Source organism: Diprion similis, chromosome 11, assembly GCF_021155765.1.
Source record: "Diprion similis isolate iyDipSimi1 chromosome 11, iyDipSimi1.1, whole genome shotgun sequence".
Lineage (NCBI taxonomy): Eukaryota > Metazoa > Arthropoda > Insecta > Hymenoptera > Diprionidae > Diprion > Diprion similis.
In genome coordinates, this window is record NC_060115.1 from 9,820,978 (window position 1) to 9,840,559 (window position 19,582).

The 19,582-nt window shown below is 41.8% G+C and overlaps 1 protein-coding gene across 2 annotated transcripts in view; it reads right to left on the reverse strand.

Moving 5' to 3' along the window:
• LOC124412367 (ubiquitin carboxyl-terminal hydrolase 48-like) overlaps positions 1–19,582 on the reverse strand; it is a 56,695-nt gene that overhangs the window by 31,683 nt on the left and 5,430 nt on the right. For both annotated transcript variants that reach the window (XM_046892180.1, XM_046892179.1), the window contains exons 12-13: positions 2,530–2,637; positions 104–213 (exon numbers count right to left, since the gene is read on the reverse strand). In XM_046892180.1, coding sequence (XP_046748136.1) covers positions 104–213; positions 2,530–2,637 — 218 coding nt within the window. The remainder of the gene's footprint in view (positions 1–103; positions 214–2,529; positions 2,638–19,582) is intronic.

Genomic DNA, 19,582 nt, shown 5'->3' on the forward strand with positions numbered 1-19,582 from the left:
AAAGCAATTAGATTAATTTCTGCAAGAAGTTTCGGTGACTGATCGTGCGGAATTCGAAGCTTAGGTACAACGCGACTGGCGAAAATTAGTCCATTCAACTCACCGGGGACCGAGATTATCTGGCGCTCGCTGTTCCTCCTGAGGGTGATGGCGTGATCGACCTCGTAATGCTGGGTCAGTTTGACCCACTCCTCGGTATTGACGATGCTGAATCTGTAACAAAGAAAAGTCGCGTTGCAGATGCTGGATCAATCGACGGTAGGCTGCAGGTGCAGCTGGCTGGCGATAAATGAACCTGCGGAATTCTCGCCCTGCTAAGGAATTCTCAATTTTCCTAGTTTACAGTTTAGATCGAGGCTAGGAACGGTTTTTGCCATACCCCGTCCTTAATTATACCGCAAATTAGAAATTTCTTGCAGACCCAGAGACGGACGCAGAGTCCTGGCTTTTTGCTGCGCAGATCGAAACCATCTGCCCGTGGAAGCGTGGGTTTTAACTTTGAATTCGCTGAATTATTTCCACCAAACGAACCGGTGAAGGTTAAAAGGTTTTAGGCTCTCTGGTTGAGTTCGTCGTTTGAAACAATCCATACGATATACGCGAAATCCCGTAAGGTCTGTTCTTACTTTCCAACAGGTTCGCGATCAGTTCGACACAGGTTAATGATAGTCGTGTGTATCTTTGTGGATTTATATACGTTATATAGGTATTACATATGAATCTTTTGTACATATATATATACAATATATTTCGTTTCGTAATTAGCTATGCGGCATTAATTTTCATTCAGCGCAATATGCCGTCGCGCCGCGCGCGGTCTCATTTGAATTTTCCCTTGACAAAAACAGTTGACGAGCATATTGCCGCATATTTGCCTAACGGTTGAATGATGAGTGGCAAAAACTTGTTAATTTAAACATTATCGATCTCCGTTTAAATGCACTCGAGGAAAATAAAATTCACATTATGCATACCCCGATCGACGGATATTACCTATCTCTACCTTATAGCATATCGTACGCTTGCAAAGATTCTCGTTTTTATAAATCATGCAAGTATTTTACGAAATTTACCTTTCTTACAGCGTTTGGGTGATAAGAAAAAACAATTAGTTTAACGAAATGAGAAAATAATTTCATCACACGAAAATACGGAACTTGCTTTAGTCAAATGATTTTCTTCTTTTTTATTTATACATGAAAATTGCAGGAATTGTATTGAAAAAAAAAAGAAATACGTACGAGTTGGCAGTATTCAAAATGCAAAACTTGAGTGCAAAATTTAATGTATAAAGAAAAATTGTCAACAATGTATAACCTTAAAAATATTGTAGTACTTTTAAAGATTAGAAAAAATTTACATAAAAGTTTGTCCCGTTTCTATCGCTTGTAAAAAAAAATTTAAACACAGACACAGCAAACAACTGAATCGAAAAATTTTGCGAAAATGTGCGGAGGTGAAATTCTCGGTCTACTTGCTAGTCGCAGTACGTTTCACGTTATACAAAGAGAGTGAGAGGACCTTTTTCGTCCAATAGTTATGGGTAGAAAATTCCGGATTCGAAGGCGAACGAAGCGTTGAAAAAAGTTGTTAAATTAAGCATCACCGCGTGCAAGAATCGAGAAGGCGGCGGTGCAGAAACGAACCGTCTGTATTATACGATCCTTGGACAATATACACGAGCCGTGCAATACGTACACATGCATAATAAATCCCTGCCTGTATAACGCACGTATAACATTATATACACCAATATAGATGCATATGAGGGGCGCGGGGGGAGGGGGGAGGGGGGGGGGGGGGAGGAAAAATGATTTTTTAACGGTGTTCAGCGAAGTTGGCGAGCCCGCGACTTGGCCTCGGCATCGTCGCCGCTATCTTAGTCCGATAGTGGACAATGGCTTGGCATAATGGTCAGGGGTTGCCCCCGAGGGCGTGCGGGTGACACCAGTGCGTATCCATCACTGGGAAGCGTTTCGTTGGGGTGGAAACTTGGTCCTTTCACTTTATAATACAGCGCGTGTGTCTCTCTCAAGAAAATCCGCGGCATGCAAAGTGTTTCTAGTCGTTGGGTAATACGCGACGGGAACGAGGGAAGGAAGAGTCAACTTCTCGGTGAAATTTTTCTTGCTTCCTTTTCTTCTTTCTCTCTTTCAGAGGAACATCGGAATACCGCGTCTGACTGAATCGTCTGCATTTGACGATGATTGATTTGCGTTATTTTTTACAAACATTGCATATACATAGTTCTTGAATTGGATTTTTTGACCATTTTACGTAGCGTGTCTAATTTTTGGAAACAAAGATCGTTAAGAAGACTGTAGTTAATTTGTTCTGAGTTATTGAAAGATTTTAAACGCTAGTGACGGGATTCCCAAAGCAAGTTGAGTAAAAATGTATAAACATACGGTCAAATATGGTGGGCATTAATTTTTTGCGTTAAATGGTAACGCGGATCAAGTGCGGACTCGCATCTCACGTCGACCTCGATCAGACCGAGTCTTACTGAATTAAACCACAAACACTTACTGTTCGTTAACGCCGCTTGGATGGTAGAGGAGTCCCTTGTGCGGTTCGCAGAGAAGTATCGAGTTTTGAATTCCCGGCGGTGGCGTTCGAGCGTAGATTTCCGCGTAGCTGAAACAGTGTGGTAAGAAAAATTATTTGAAGAAACATTTAATCAACGGATGGAATTTGAAAAACAAAGAAAATTATCTACGACGGAAGATTGAAGTGTGAAAGAAGAAGAGAAAGAACGTTCCCCGCAGCGACTTCTTATACACTCCATAAACCGCAGCCGAGCTCCTTAATACGTTCACTTGCCAATCACAAAAGAACGTTGCATCGGTAAAATTATTTTTCACCGATATACAGCTAAACATTTTCTCACTTCGTAATTTTCTTTTTTCTTTCCTTCTTTCATTCAACAATTTACCATCATTATTGGATACAAATGTCTTACAAAACTCTTCAATGATAAAATACTTCAGCGATGCGTGAAATTTGTTTCTTAATTCGCGAACTTGTAATAATTCGAAACAGTTTCAAGTTCATAACAAAAAAAAAGAAAAGTGTCTTCAGCTATTTTCAAGAATTTTAAGAATAACGATTAATCCTTCAAATTAAAAGTTCTTTGAAGAACTAAAAATTGATCAGGCTTACAATTAATTTCAACATCACTCAAGTTGGATAAACCGCGAAAGCAGTTAGTCTGATAAATATTCATCCATTCCCGGTTGTCGAAGCTGAAGCTCCCTTATGAGAGACTCAGTTTTCGGTGTAGCATGAAACATCTTCCGTCCCTCGTTCGAGTAATTTGGAGTACCATGCAGGATCGGGCCGTTGCGTTGTCAGGTGGAGAACAATGTTTACGCATACCGAAGCCTACTGCCGGGGATATCTCTGGGGTATAATTCCGTTACGAGCGGAAAAATTTCGCGACAAAAGTTGAACAAAGCATCGAAAAAACGTAAAGGGCGGCAGGGTGCCAGAAGGGGAGGTTGTCTGTAATAAGGGGTTGCGGACGGGCTCCGTCCCCGGCTGTTCGTGTGTTTGAACAAGCCTCGTATAATTAATACCTATCTGCTTCAACAACGCGGAGCACCGTTTTCGTCGACGCGCGACGGCCGGGAGAACCTCCGACGACAAACATGCCGACTCTTCGCCAGTTGTAGGTACACACATACGCGTGTCAATCGCGCCCCAATCCACCCTCGCCGAGTTTTCGAGTTCACTCGTCAACCTTCGATGAACCTTCGATTTGCAATTGTTGTTACAGTATAGATAAACAATAAAGAAGGTATATATATTAAATATCTATATATTAGGGTGGCGCAGAAGAACCGACAATTTTTTTTTTTTCTTTTAGTCTCGTGTGACAAAATGTTAGTTTTTGATGTTTTAAGAGGCGACTCCAAAGGACAGCGCAAAAAAAAAAATTTAAGAGGTTACTCCAAATTTTTAAAAATCTCAAAAATCGTCAAAAAATTAAATTAAAAAAATTATATTTTCAGTATTTTGTTTGATTTTTAATTTATATCGTGGTGTATTGTTATGGATTCTTTCTTACCAAATTAAAGAAAAAAAATTTATGAAATTTTAATATGAATATTAAAAGGTCGCTCGAAAAGATCTAAAGAAATGCACCAAAAAATTGAAAAAAAATTATGAGCGACCTTTCAAAATTCAAATTTTGAACTGAAACTTTCGGAAACTTATTTTTTTTCGTCTATAAAATTATACCGTAACCAGAGTGAAAATTAAAAAAAAAAAATAGATTTTTGACGATTTGTCGTTTTAAAAAATGTGGAGCGATCTTTTAAAATTTTTTTTTTGATCTGTCCTTTGGAGTGGGCTCTTAAAACATCAAAAACTAACATTATGGCACAGGAGACTCGAAAAAAAAAAAAAATAGTCGGTTTTTTTGCGCTACCCTAATACATAAAACATATATATGTATATAAAAAGTAATTCGCGATTTTCCACCATAGCACCACTTAAAAAGTTTTTTCAGGTTAAAAAAAAGGTTCTGTCAAAAGTCCAGCGTTCTACGTTATATGGAAGATCGCGCTCAGTTGATTTTTCACTTTTATACATTTTCTTTCAATTTATGAAGTATCGTGAATACATCATCCATGTAATGGAATATTCGCACTTTCGATTAGGTGAGAAGTTGGGTATAAAGTCAGGGCATAAACGCACGTCTTCAAGTACTGGTATCTAGTCGTTCACAACCTGCGGATCGAGGAGTATGGCGTTGCAGCAAAAGAATATAATTACCTCTAAGAAAAATATCGGTATGGACTTCTACATGCGATAATTTTGCCTCAACCTTAACAGTATGCGACAATAAATTTCCAGATTGATGACGAAAAAATGATTCTACAGTATTCCATATCGTTTGATTTGAACGTCAGATTTTTTACACTGTTCGTTTCAGTTTGAAGATATCTAAGAATTATTATCTTGGCAAGGCTTAAAGGAACACACAATACATCGGGTAACGTTTAAAAAGGTTTGCGGGTCGTATTAGGGTGAAAAGTACACGCTTGAAAAAAACTGCAGTTCCCGCACGCATATGAATTTAAATAAAAACTGTAACCGCGACTGTTTTTAGAGAAAGTAGGCACGTGTGACGCAAAGCTGAACCTTAAAAAAACACGTCAGGGTTTGTACCGATTTCACGAACAGCGGCGATGCACGTACGTTTGCCCGCCGTTACCGTCGTCACGTCAAGGTACGAAGGCTCGTTCGTGCAAAGCGAGATCGAATCGTGTGTTCCACAATGGATTTGCGTAAAAGGTTGCCACATAAACAGGGATAATACAATAATTCGACGTTGGATAACCAAGGATAGGTCGAACGTTGCGAGGGTGTGGGGGTGCGGAGACACACGGACGAGATCTCGCCCCCTGCTTCTCCTCCCTCTCTCTCGCTCTCAATTTTCCCCGGCAAGGTCGCGACATATAACGGTCCTCCAGGTATATCTTGCGGCTGGCGTGTTCCCCGGGAGACAAGGAAAAGGAGTCGAAACGGATTCGGCCTATTAGCCGTGCGTCGCCGGGTAAATGCGTAGTTGTAAGAGATATCTGTCTTTAAGGACATTATCTGGATACTCAGCGGCAGGGGTAGCAAAAACGTCCACCCCCGCGGTGCGTGAAAAATGATGCACAGCCCCAATCCCTGGCTCTCTCCTCCTCCTCCTCCTCCTCCTCCTCCTCCTCCTCCTCCTCTTCATCCTTCTCCTCCTTCCCCGGGGAGGGAGAGATCGGGGCGGTCGACCAGCCGGAGGCTGAAGCCTCGAGGAAGGTTCTACCCTCCCTCCAGCCCCGTCCTCGTCCTGGTCCTTAGCTAGTCCTTCGCGCAAGGGTACGGCTCTGCGTCAACGCCGCGCACTGCATTATCCCAGGCGATTACGACTTTTGACAAGTTTATGTTCGAGGCAGGTGTATGTATGTGTAGAAGTTCATTTCTGTGTCATTTTTCACGAGGAATGGGTATTGAATACAGCGTTTCAAATATCCGTCTCGTAACGTGAAGGTGTTAAAAAAAAACCAGATTATACATTTCTGAAACTGTCTAAAGTTATTCATTCTCATAATGATGAACAATCGATGAACATCCGTGAGTCTTAATCCAAACCGCCAGTGCAAGTACTGATAAAATTATTTTAAAACGAGTGCTGAAAAAATGATTAAATTTCAAATCATGCATCGCACAATAGATATTTTTTCCTTCAATGTTTGAACAGTCAGTGAAGATTTACACACTTTTTCCAGTATGAAAATGAAAATCAGTGTCCCAGGGAATTGAGTCTCGTAAGAAAAAAGTCGGATGATAAATAAGTCCTGACCTCATTTGACTGTCGTATGCAATACTAATTGTAAGCCAATGACTTTGTAGGCAAATCGGATGAAAGACACGCGCGATACTGGGGAGGGGGGGGGAGTAAGAATCGGTAAATCAGAGGCGAAGACGCGCTTAGGAGGTGCAGAATGATATAACGTCGGGGGAGTAATTCTGTCCTCGGTATAAGACGAATATAGTCAAGAGGGCAGCGACGGCATGCACGGTGTTGGTGTATAGGGATCCCGGTCCCGGTCAGGAAAGCGCTGAAGAGGGCAGTCGGCGCGCATAGATGCATGGCTCGTGTATATCCCAGCCTCGTAAATCAGCGGTGGTGATATTAAAAGGTCGCTTATACGCGAAAACATAAGATTTATTTCTGCACGGCCTAGAGGGCCGAAGCCGTGAGCGAGAGAGAAGGGAGAGGCGAAGAGAGACGGCTAGAGCGGAGGGAGAAACATCGGCGAACCCCTACGGTCAAATAATCGTGTCGTTTGTAGGGCGGTTTGTTCCTGCTAATATCGAGCCGCGAAAAAAAGATCAGGGAGAAATATATTAGCTACGCAGTGCGAGAAATAGGTACGTGCTTCGTAGAGAGAAGAAAAATATATATTTTTATGAAAATTTTAATATTACGCCAATGGTTCGAAAGGCTTTATAAAAGTTAACAATTTTGCTCAAATAAAATTCCCAGACTTTTTCCCACGAAACTTAGGTTACGTTGGGCAACTTTAAAAATCCAGAAGTTGTGCACCTTGATTGTATAGATTTGGATCCAAAAGAAAAAAAAAAAAGACAACGTAGCATTGCTTCGAGCTGAAATTCGAAAACGATTTATCAAAAAAGTACTTTTTTTCTACGGTCAGTCGTAATTTCCTGACTTTTCCTGATAAACGAAATTCCCTAACTATTCTTGGTTTTCGCATCAGCCTGTCACCACCCTGGTTAAAAGCTTATAAGATATTCGGTATCAAAACCACGAACTTCTCGACGAAATACACGAAAGTTACTCGTCAAAGTGTATGAAATGTTTATTTGGGCGTAGTGATTCATTGTGAAGAGTAAATTTCAGAGAGTGGAAGCGAAGATTTACTTGTCAGTTTTGCAAATTCAGAAAAATTTCTCGCTAACGTATCCAAACAGCAGCTGGCTTGTAATTTGAATAAAAAATCGTATACGTTTCGCAGATCATGCAGCAAGCAAATTCTTTAATCACTGTAATACCGATCACAATTAACCGAAACGTAATCGTTAGTAAACTTCTGCGAAACGGTGAATCAGATTTTGGTCAGAAAACGAAGAAGACTAATTTTGCCTGTGAGTAAAAGTGAAGTTTATACATAGTTTGAAGCTCAACGTTGTATAAAAAATACCTTCATACAGATTTTTCGATATTTTCGAGTGCATGTGAACCCGAGCGGTCAGATGAGTCGCGGAACGAGTATCAAGCTTATTAGACCGTCGTTGTGCTCCGTAGTTTTGGTTTTTATTTTCGTTTCTTCATATCCAATAACCGAAGCCTATATACGCGCGCGACTCGTCGCGGTTAGTTAAGGGCTGTCACCGTCGCCGTTCGTGCATAGAACAGGATATTATGGCCCAGCTTCAAATAATAAGATCTCAACCGCAATGACTGGATCACTCCCGTTTTTTGCCCTCCCAAGATACTCTGTAAGCTCATAGCAGCTTCGGCGTCGACCATACCAGCTATGCTATATACCCAACCGACTGCTACCGCTCGTCGCGTGTACGACAGGAAATGTCCGACTCCTCCTTCGATTGGTTTCAATCGTTCACCACTCTCCGGGATTATATCGCCACGGAGAAAATATCACCAGTTATACCGATATAAGTGGGCATAGGTAGGTAAGTACACGCGTAAAAGCCGGGCGAACAACTATATCCAAGCTGTCTAATACTCCCGGTTATTTTTTTTTCCTTATTTATTTATTTTTATTTTTTTTAAATACTTTTTCAGATCTACCAACTCATCTCATACGCAAGATTATTATTTTACAGATGAACGAATGGGGCTGATCGTCGAGCTCGCCGCTACGAGTCGGTGTGATTTATCAATTTTAATTGCGAGTCTTCAGTAGTCACGTGGTTGAAATGTTCTTCGGGGTATCTGCTTGATACTCGATGCAAATTTGCGGTAACTTATCTTGACTGTGCTTAACAAGCTTCGAACGAGTGATGGGTTCGTTCGGCAAAGAATTACCACGGAGCCATGGATGGGAGTGATGATGAAAGTACGGACATCGAGTTCAGGCGTAATACCCGGGTGTAGTTATAGAGGAACGGATAGTTGGGCGCTCGGAGGCAACATTGCGTCACTTAAATCATGTAGCAGGTACCCACCAAGAGGTACACAGACTGGTAGACGTGCGTCGAAGCATAGCGAGAGACATGTTTTTCACGCGTATCTCAGTAGCGGTGAGGAGGTAGTAGTCAGTGGTCAGTGGTCATGCCGGCCGCACCGCGTGGCTCCTACGTTTCATCCGTAGGTATAGATCAGCCGAGATCGGTTTCGAAAAATGGAGAAAAACCGAGAGGCGCATCGCTGACTCGCGAGTTTGCCTCGAGGCCTGCAGTGTGAAGAACCTGAGGCAGATGATGGCCAGCTCAAGGTCTGTAGACGAGAAACGTTAGTCTGACGTATACGGTGTATAAGTATGTAATTCGTTCGCTTAGGGTGACCCTGGGCACTTGCCAATTTGCCGAAAATTCGATCAGGCGAGCCGACGATCGTTGGTATGGGTTTCAATTACGATGGTTTGGATGATTGTGAAAGTTAACTGTACCGTGAAAAAATATATTACGTCCAATTATCGGTTAAACGAATGTAATTAAGAGGATCACAGGATTCAAGGCTAGCCGATGAATTGAATGGAAAAAACTAGTGCGACACGAAAGTTTACTCATTCGATAGGCATGTATGTTTAAACGGAGAAAGAACATTCAATAAAAAGAATTTAAAGAAACCTGATGTAGCAAATCGATCTTATCTCTTATCGGAGGTATTCTCGTTATTTTCAAAGCTTGAAATTAGAACTGCAAAATTCTGTAATCCGGATTCGACATTCGTTTGTTGAAACTGAAAAACTCGCGTTCTTAAGAACTCTTTTCCTGTCCCACGAAAAATATTTCGACAATGTTTGAATTTCATAGAGAAATATCTATACTGAATACTGAAGAAGTAAATAATTGAGACTATCATTTAGTCTTTAAATATTCGGTGACGTAATATCGATGAAGTATGTACGAGTGAAATTTCGTGAAGATATATATCGCTTCGATTCCCATCCTCCTGCCTTACCCTAATACGCAAACGTCATGGTTGAATCGCCCCTAATAGTCGAGCCGATACGCGATTACATTACGTAGTTTTTACATTGGCTATTTGTTTAAAGAACTGTCACCGCAAAAGTACACGAGGTAATTTTCGAATCGTCGAGGACAACAGGTAGCCAACGATCGGTTCGCGAGGCGCAAGGCCCAGTCAGTGTCGAGATGTAACGCCGATCTATGGTGTGTGGGTATAACTCGGTTGAAAAAGTATTGACCGACAGGATGTCGATTATCGATGGTTTTTGCTCCGATTTCGTTTTTCCCCGAGCGCATAATTAGCTTTCGTTGTTCTAGCACGCCCTGGTCTGGCTGCAGCTTCCGTTCGCGGACAAGTGCACCGCCGCTCGGGAGAAGCTGCTGCAACAGCGAGCGGCCATACAAGTCTCCGAGTGCAGTTGCCTCTCGTCTCTTTCGTCAGCGTCTTGTATTCTATGCATGTACGACGGACGCCAATTTAACTGCACTCTTTGCATTGGTTCGTAGGTAGGTACACGTGTATGCAGCATCATCCCACAAGCGCTTTATACAGTTCTGATATACGAACGGGGGGGGGGGCGTCGATTTGACGTTAGAAGTAAGTGTGGGCCCCAACACGTGTCTTCGGTACTTCACCATTCATGCCGATTCTCATGTGTGATAACAGAAGCACGTATACGCGGTATCGAGCAGCCAAGAGAGAGAGAGAGAGAGAGAGAGAGAGAGGACATAGCGCTGAGCTTGTCGAACCAGATTTCGAGGTTAGCGACGCAGATTAAAATCACCGTAATGGGTATCCTTAATTAGTCGACTCCTCGTCGCGTTCAGCAATTACCGTTTCACCAAGAGCGAGTCAATCCGACAATGAAGCCGCGTTTCTGTTTCCTTTTTTGCGTCGTGGACAAATCATATCATCTCCTGGGCATCGTGATCGGCGCTTTCGGTTTACGCAAGGTGCGCCTTCGACTTGCTGCACAGTGAGTCCACGATTCCGGAATGCGCGACGAAGTGAGCCGCAGGTGACAATGGGCAGCCGATTCGAGATGCGCGAGTAGGAAGCATCAACGGAGAATAATTACCGCGGACGAGGCGAGCAGTTAAGTGTCGCAAGAAGAGTACGAAGAAGAAGAAGAAGCGGAGGAGGGTGAGGAGGAGGAAGGCACCTTGTGCTTACCAACCTCCGCAAGGAATGGCACCGCAGTCATAAAAGTATCTACCCGCAGCGACAAACGGCGAGCGGCAAACCTATTCCGGGAATACGATTAACCGTCGTTCATTCACGTCTCCCCTCTGTTTCCCTGACACCCGCCGCATGATCCTCGAGTAGGTATAGGTAGGTATGATACGCTCTCGATCCTCGCGATGATCGTTCATCTCCGATACCCGGCTTTTACACAGCCGACAGCGCGTCTCGCTCTTCTCGCTTATTGTTAGCCATGGATAACTCCTCTTATTTTCCGTGTCCCGCGCGGATGCCATGGTTTATACAATGCGCCAGTTTTTTTCTTTCTTTTTGTTTTTGTTTTTTTTTTTTTGGCCCTCTCTTTGCGCCCGAGTAACTATTCTCCAATTTTTGCTTCCTTTTCTGGCAATGCCCCCCCCCCCCCCCGCCCTTTTTATTTTTCTGGTCCTTTGCACCTCTTTCTCCCGTCTTTTTTCTCCTCCTCATTCCAAACTTTTCTTCTTTATTTTTTTTTTCTCTCTCTCTCTTTCTCTATATCGTTTTATTTCACGGCTACACGTAGCTGCTTCCCTCTCGCGTAATGACCGTCGCTATACGGTCGAATGCTTCGCCGTCAGAGAGCCGGACCCTCGGGTGTAGATCGGAGGCACATACAAGAGTCGGATGGTCAGGATCGGCAGCAACACCAGCATCAGCCCCCTCTTCCGGGCGAGCTTGTCTCGAGGAGTTTGCCTCCTCTTATTCTGACTTGACAATCATCCAGATGCATGGATATTACGGCCACGCCATGCCATACCATGCCGTGCAATCCCATGCCATGCCATGCCATGCCTGTAGCCGGGATACTGAGGTGGCTGACTCTCCGGTTTGCCGTACAGGCACACCGACACGGCACAACTTCGGTGCTAACTCAGTTTGGAATAGTGTGCACCGTGATTTTGTGTGTATAATACCGCGGATAGGAATGTCTTCACTTGTACCCGCCTTCCTGTTGATCCTCGTCGTACTCTAGGTATACCTGTATTGCTGTGGATGGATGTAATAGAGATACGGAGTTCCCGACCACGAGGTCCGATCGGAGAAGATGATGAATACAAGCACATTTAACACGCGACGTGTTTCATTTATTTCCATCGTTATGTATAACACACACATCTATTCCAATACTAGTTCTATTCCATGTTTTCCTTTTACGCCGCTGCTACCGTCTTCCTTAATACGTATGTGTATTAAATAACTTTTTTACTTATTTTACGAACGCTAGTGTAATTGGGAGAGCGGTGAGTGTAAACCAATACATAGGCGTATATAGATAGATAGATATATATATATCTATTTATAATATGGATATTGTCGGGAAACAGATGTGAAGATGTGAAATGGATACCTCCGGCTCTTGAGGTCACGCTGGTCACGCAACACACGCTCCTTGTCAGTTGAGACGGTTACTCTCTTCTTAGACGACGACGTTGCAAAGAACTAGCCAAGAAATTTGACTAACCGTTTTGAGTTGCGGTTTGGCATAATATACATATTGGTATTCCTATACATTGATATACGGCGTATCGGTGAAAGATTATCGAACTGTTATGCTGAAAGCCATAGTCGACTTGCGATAAAGTTGAACACGCGATACTTGGAATGAATTCATGTGACGGAACCGAGAAAGTTAGTCAACTTTGACGAATATAAAAAATGTACAGATTCAGTCAGATAGTGATAATTGGTTTACGGATAAACCGAACTTCTTAGACCAAGGATAAGAAAAGCTTTTCAAAACTCATTTTAGACTGATGTTCGTGGCGGTTGTTACGTTGGCGCAAGTTCACACTGCCAACGTGAAATTCCAAGTTGAAAAGTATATATATATATTGTGTAATTTGTGGCTGAATGGCGATAGTTTTTTTCATACGATGCGAAAGCAATAAATATATAGGATCAGCACTGAATCAACTTCGCAGATAAATTATCCACTAAATAATCATATCCTACGGACTAAAGTGTCAACGGAAGTAGCGTCGCGGCAGGTTGATACAGCAGGCCATGTGTGTGTGTGTGTATAGACCTGTAATTTTAGTAAATTAAAATGAATCGTAAAATTATACCAATTTTATCACTCGCCTCAAGTCTCTCCGATTCCGTGCAGGCGTGAAAGTATCACAGCAACGATCGGGTGATCTGTAAAATATTGCGCGTCGTTGAAGCGAACTTTATTATTTTCAGCCAAGGGCGGTTTGTTCGGCCGCAATGAGACTTAGTATTTAAAACGTCAATGAACTACGCAATCCTATTTCTCGCATCTCGTTCAAGATGGATTCAATGGTGTGTTGTACGTATATATAAATATATATATATATATAAATGCTACAACGCCTTTCGTGGCTGAGGGCGATATGGTTACTCGAGAGAAATATCTTCGATCGTTACCGTAATTGTTCGACAATGAGAGCGTTGAAATTACCAAGACCCTTTGAATTATGGTCGTAGGTAAGCCACTTTTTAGTCTCCGAGTAAAAGATTATCAAAAAACTTGTTTACTGCTCAAGTATTTATGAGTGTAAAATAGTTGAAAATGTTCTTTTACCTCGTTTCAGATTCTTGCTGTGTTATTATACACTTCTGTAAATCGATTTATCGCTAATTCGCTTCGGTGCATTTTTTCACATTGAAATTTTATTTCACAGGAAATTTGGGAATGTAGAGACTTCGAGACTTGCTCAAAACTCCTGGCTGACCATGTCATCGGAAGAAATTTCATTCTCATCGAACAGGAGAGTTCCAAGCTTTGTATAAGCTTGCCAAAAAAAAAAAAAAAAATAAGAAACTTGTATCGAAAATCCGAATCCAGCGATTGTTGCAAATGCATCGACGAATATGGTGACAAATATTTAAATATTCAGTATCTAACTTCTGAAAGAAATTGAATATTTTCAAAATCACTATTTATTTCGCGACTATTTATGTATACTGATCTCGTGAATATTTTCAAACACAACCAAACAAGTATTTGACAAAATCTGCCGTTTGGGATTTTCGGTATGAATTTTCTTTAGCATATATTCAAAAAAATCGAACGCATTTATCCCGACTTTTAAGCGTCTAGCTTTACCTTGACTGATCATATTACCTGCTAGCAGACACAATTCGAGAAGAATCTCTCCTGAACAACATTCTCATCATCTAATTTGAAAGTTAACCCGCGAGTCTAGCCTTATACGGTTGTACATAAACGTTATAAAACGTCGCGGAAGATTCGCTCGTCCGCGAATCCTGGTCGAATCCCGGAATTCCACCAGGATTTCAGTTCAGAATTCTCTGAGCAGCTTCCTCCCTTTCGCAAATTCTGCCGCGGCGAGCTCGCCCCGCGAAGCACTGATGATAGTTTTTGCCGCGCAAGATTTTTTGCCACCACCCAGTCCGCCGCCCGGCACCCACCCTCCACCCCTCCCGCGAACCGGGGGTGGATGATATATGGCCGCCCCCGAGACACTGGCCGCCCTCTGCAGAGCGAGACACGCGGATGGCCGGAATCTCGGAGAAGAATTCCTACGATATACCTTTCTATGCCGCCTTTATACTTCGCTATCTCTATACACATATACATCATATATATGTGATATATACATATATGTACGTATGTATGTACGGTTACACGTGTACACCTATAAATCATGTTCAATCATCAGCTCTTAAAATCGTTTGAAATTGGAATATCTCGTTAAATTTCCGGAAAATTTGTTGAAAGTAGGTTTTGTTTTTTGTCCAATATTTACGAGGATTTTAATTTTCAAAACCAGATCAACTGTGTTCTTTTTTTTTTTTGTGCCGAAAATTGTAATTTTTTGCACGCGACGAATAAATTTTTCAAATCACCTATCGTTCTCGATTTCTTCAGTCGTATTTGTGGAATTTTTCCATTGGAAGATATGTTAACGGAAATTAGTTTATTTATTTTATTTATTTTTTCTCTATTTTTATACTTTTTATGGAGGAAAAGAAATTTCCTCAAATTATGCATGTTAAAGTTGGCGTTACAGATCGTATAAGTTAATTTATTTATCTTTCTTACGAACACGGGGTGTAGTTTTTTACTTAAGGTTTCGGGGATCAGGAAAAGAGGAAGAAACGCAAGAGAGGAAAGAGAGAGAAGAAGGAAAGGCAAAGGAGTCCCGATCTCCCAGGAATTAGCAAAATATCAACAACTGCTCTGCCCTCCCCCAACGCAATGAATCAACTTATTTAAGGGTAGTTGGATTTCGCGAGTCGATGCACGGGGACTTTCCCCGCGACCGGGTTCGAGGAATGATTTATCGTACTTCTGGTCTAGCCGCCCCCGTTCAGCCCTGAAAAACCTCGACGACTACGCAGACGACGACGACGCGATCTTGCCAAATGAGTGCAAATTATTCGCGACTGCGTCGATTTTTTCACGGTTAGGCAATATTAATCGTAACGAACTTGAAGAATAATGCTGGGATTTTCAATACATTAAAAATTGTGTTGTTATATTTTATTTTTTATAGGTATTATAGAAAATTATACTTATGTTGGTTAAATACGGGATTCAAATAAACAACTAATCATTTCGTGTAACTATACTTTTCACAGCTGTGCATTTTTCATTTATTACAAGATTAAATCTGCTTTTTTATTTCACCACATTTCGTTTAGTTGAATAACGCATAAAAATCAATTTAGTGTTACGTTAACGTCGAATTATCACATTTTCTTGGTTACAGCTACCAAACTAATTTTCACACAATTTAATAATTAACCTACTTACATATAACTATATTTTTCGAGTATGGTAAAAAAATGATAATATAGTTAAAGACGGTAAAGTAACTGGAACTAGAAATTTCTCTCGGTGCAGGCTGCTCTTGCGTTTCAAATGGTTTTTGCAATTGATTTAACACTTTTGTGAATTTCTCTCCGAAATATAGTTGCGACGAAACGACCAGACAGGAGATGTGACCGAATTAAAGAAAAACAAAAACAAAAAAAAAAAAACAAGTTCCTGATCGTGGTAAAAATTCTTATTTAGAAGAATACTGGACTGTTAAAAATAAGGGTAAATAAAAAGAAACCTGCAGTTCAGTGCAGATCTTGAATCATCAGATTGATGATGCAAAAACCGCGTGGGTTTGATAGACGCCGTTTCTTGGCAGAATTATTGAAGAAGACTCAATTCCGAGCATAGAACGTAGTGAATGAATAATTGGCGGGTCAGGTTTCCCGTGGTTGAAAATACGAGTCCCATCCTTGTTGACACAGCATTGTATCAGGCGGACAATGGCAAGTTCGCGGCAGAGGTGCGCGTGCCAAAAGGCGAAGGGCGAAGAGCGAAGGGCGTCGTAATTAATAACTTGGGATTGATTAAGGTGTCAGATAAGTCTATAGAGCGGTCGCCCGGTCCCCGACGCGTTACAATATGATTAATAATTTTGAGATAGCGTCCCTTTTCACCGAGGCAAGAGGCCGATTTCGGTAGGGAGCCGCCCGCGGCACTTAGGCCCTAATAAATAGCTAATCACTTGCAGTACGCGTTACGTGCGTCTCGATCGACGAAAAAGTCGTCGAAGGATTCCCGGCTCAACGAAGAATTTGTAAAAATCTTTTCTTGTAAAGAAAAATGATCCAAAGTCAAATTTTGGTAAGTTAATGATCTTACGCCAAAGGGGGTAGGTATGTCGGTCCTCTAAGGGTTAATCTCAAATTCTTACTTAAGGTCGAGTTTCTTGAGAGAGAGAGAGAGACGATTGGCGTGCGTCTATCTTCCTTCCTCCTTCTATCTGGATGACGTCGAGAAGGTCGGAACGGGACACCGAAACGTCTGCAGCGGGATGTCCTGAGCGATCGTCTATGCAAATGTCTAATCCTTTCTAAAATCCGTCAGAGTGACGTTGACGAATTGGCAAAGACTTTAAAACTCGCTCAGACAAATTGCGATCCTAAAATCCATTTGTTTTCTCCACCTTGCAGCAGGACTACTCGAACATAAGGATTCGTGCGAATTGCAAAGACTTCATTAATTATTCATCATGCTAACGTGGCAAATTCGACGGAAATTTACTGCGAGTATTACGCGATCGTTATTTCACTCACTCTCGATTAAAATATTTAATAATCAATTACGTGACAGTCTAATCCGCTCGCGACTGAGCAACGCGATTTCGACGACAGTTTCAAACTCCCTGACATCTGAGTCATTATATTTACGCAATGAGAGGTTTGGTTTTTTTTTTTTTTTTTTTTTTTTTGTCTTCTGCTGAGTCCAATTTCAAATTTTCGAAATTCCAAATGCAACGTATTCGGGTGAATAATTTGAAGAAAGAGTGAAAAAAAGAATCTCATGAGGTGAATTTTTTAAACAAAGTTCGAAAGCATCCTTCCTACGGTTTCTCCAAACTTTTACTTCCTATTCTCCTAAATAAAACTTCTCCTGACTTTCCGGAAGTATATATTCTGTCGGTTTCCAGGATTGCAGTAAACGCCACGATGAGTTCCTGCGTACACGCACCGCGCGTGTCCGAATCCTTAGAGGCCGCGAGCAGGCATCAGGCCAAATTTAGCGTGACAACTGAGATTGACATATTTAAATTGGCGGTGTTAGGTAATCCGCGAGCTATGCTCTACGTCTCAGTGACAGTTGGACAAACCGGGGATCAACTCTTTACGCGGCTTATATACGGTTATACGTATACCAACGTCATGTCCGGTGTCACATATGCCTTCGTCGGATTCCCCCGATTAAGTTATCCCTCCGTGTAACACATATTCCCCCCCCCCCCCCATCCCCCGCAGCATCCCCGTTCGGCGGACAAATTATGGATATGTAACGTTATAAAATCACGAAGGGAAAAATTGCAGGCTCGCCAGAGCCGGGAAGACTGCAGCGATTCTCTCTCTCTCTCTCTCTCTCTCTCTCTCTCTCTCTCTCTCTTTCTCGCTCTCTTTTTCCTCTCGCCACACGTCGGTATACATAACCCTTAAAAAAATTTACGAGGGTCTCGAGTAGGCGCCTATGTACTACATAATATTTGTTATCGCGAAATTGCGCGCGCGGCCACGTGGAAGGCGAAAATATTTTTCTGCTAACCCCATTGTCTTCGGGCTTGAAGCTCCTCTTTCTAAAGGTCTTTGATTAATTTGCAGAAGGGAAGAGAGACGGAGATTGTGTATAATACGTGTGTAAAACCAGAGTTAAAAAATATAATCATTTTATACGGTTTAAAAACGTTGATAATTTTGCTCACGTTATACGTAAGCTGAAAATTTGTTGCTCATTTTATTTTCTATTTTAATCTATATTGTTCGTCGATTAGGTTTTGTACACGGCTATGATTGAAAATTTATGACAACTGTTACTTTGCAGTGTTATTTTATTTAACGACATTTAGCACGGCGATTTCACGCTTCAAATCCGTCGAGGCTATATAAACTCCTCATCATCGTTCGGGGAAAAACAGAAGAATTTTATCTTACTTAATTCTCGTAAGAGAATAATAAGAAAATTAGATGTATAAAAACGACGATCGTAATAGTGAAAACAAATTAAAGAAAGGTCAAGGACTGATTGATTGATTCCCTGAAGTCTGCGAGAACAATGACGCGGAAATGTGTTTGGAGAAAACGAAACTGGATCATACGATTAACGATAGCCAAAGCTGATGATCGATTTTTGATAATATCAATCGTGCATTTTCCAACCAATCGAACGATACTCGATAGATTAATTTCTCGGTGACACTAAATTTTCTTTCAATCAATTGAACGGAATTAAAATACCAAATGCGTTTGAAAACTACGATCATATGCGTAGAGAGAATACATCCGGGGGATCAGATGGCGCGGATCGTCGACGAGATAGAATACAGATAAGCCGCGACGAAGACTCTGAGTAAGATGGAAAGGTATTAAGAGGAGAAAGATCTTTCCTTGGGGCGATGTATCATTTGCTCGGAGGTCGTTAGCCGGTTTCAATTAGTTTTCCCTAGCTCTGACCGCCCCACACCGTCCCACGCGGAGCTACCCTTAATCGTGTGGGCCAGTTTTTTCTTATAATTAGGAAAAGCTCGTTAATGTGCGACGAGGAGCACCGGCTCTCTCCCCTCGATCCCGAGGATCCTAGGTCACTCGAGGTATATAACGCCGAGTGAAATGGGCCGAGTTCTCCATCCCTTACGCCTTGACAATTTTCATCGAGAAATTTTGCCGTTTTATTATGCAGCGTGACCCTCCCGCAGGTTCGAGATCATTCGACGATCTGTACCTACGAGGAATAGTTCACGCCGGGTGTTAAACGAAAGTGCAATTTTATTTTAAGCACGAACTAATACCCTTCAATTCCCATGGCGAAAATTTTCAAAACTGATGTCGATCAGCGACTGAGTAATGAATATTGTGTCGAGATATACGCTCTTAGCTGCACGATTGAAAGCGGCACGTATTAGCGAGAGTGCAAAAAGCGCAATAATGCAGATTAGGCCGCAAAGTACGCCTGTCAAAATTGATCGATGCCATTGTGCATTAGAAAATCGTTAGAGTATTTGAAAATCCATGCAGACGTGAACGAAGGCCGATATATCTGATCTCGTAGTTGCTCGATAATTCATTTATTGCGCAATGAGCATAATGGACGAGTGTATGTACTTACGTCGGATTTGGTGAATTATTTAAACACGTAGGCCCCACTTGGTCACATGTTATAATATGTATTAAGAAAAA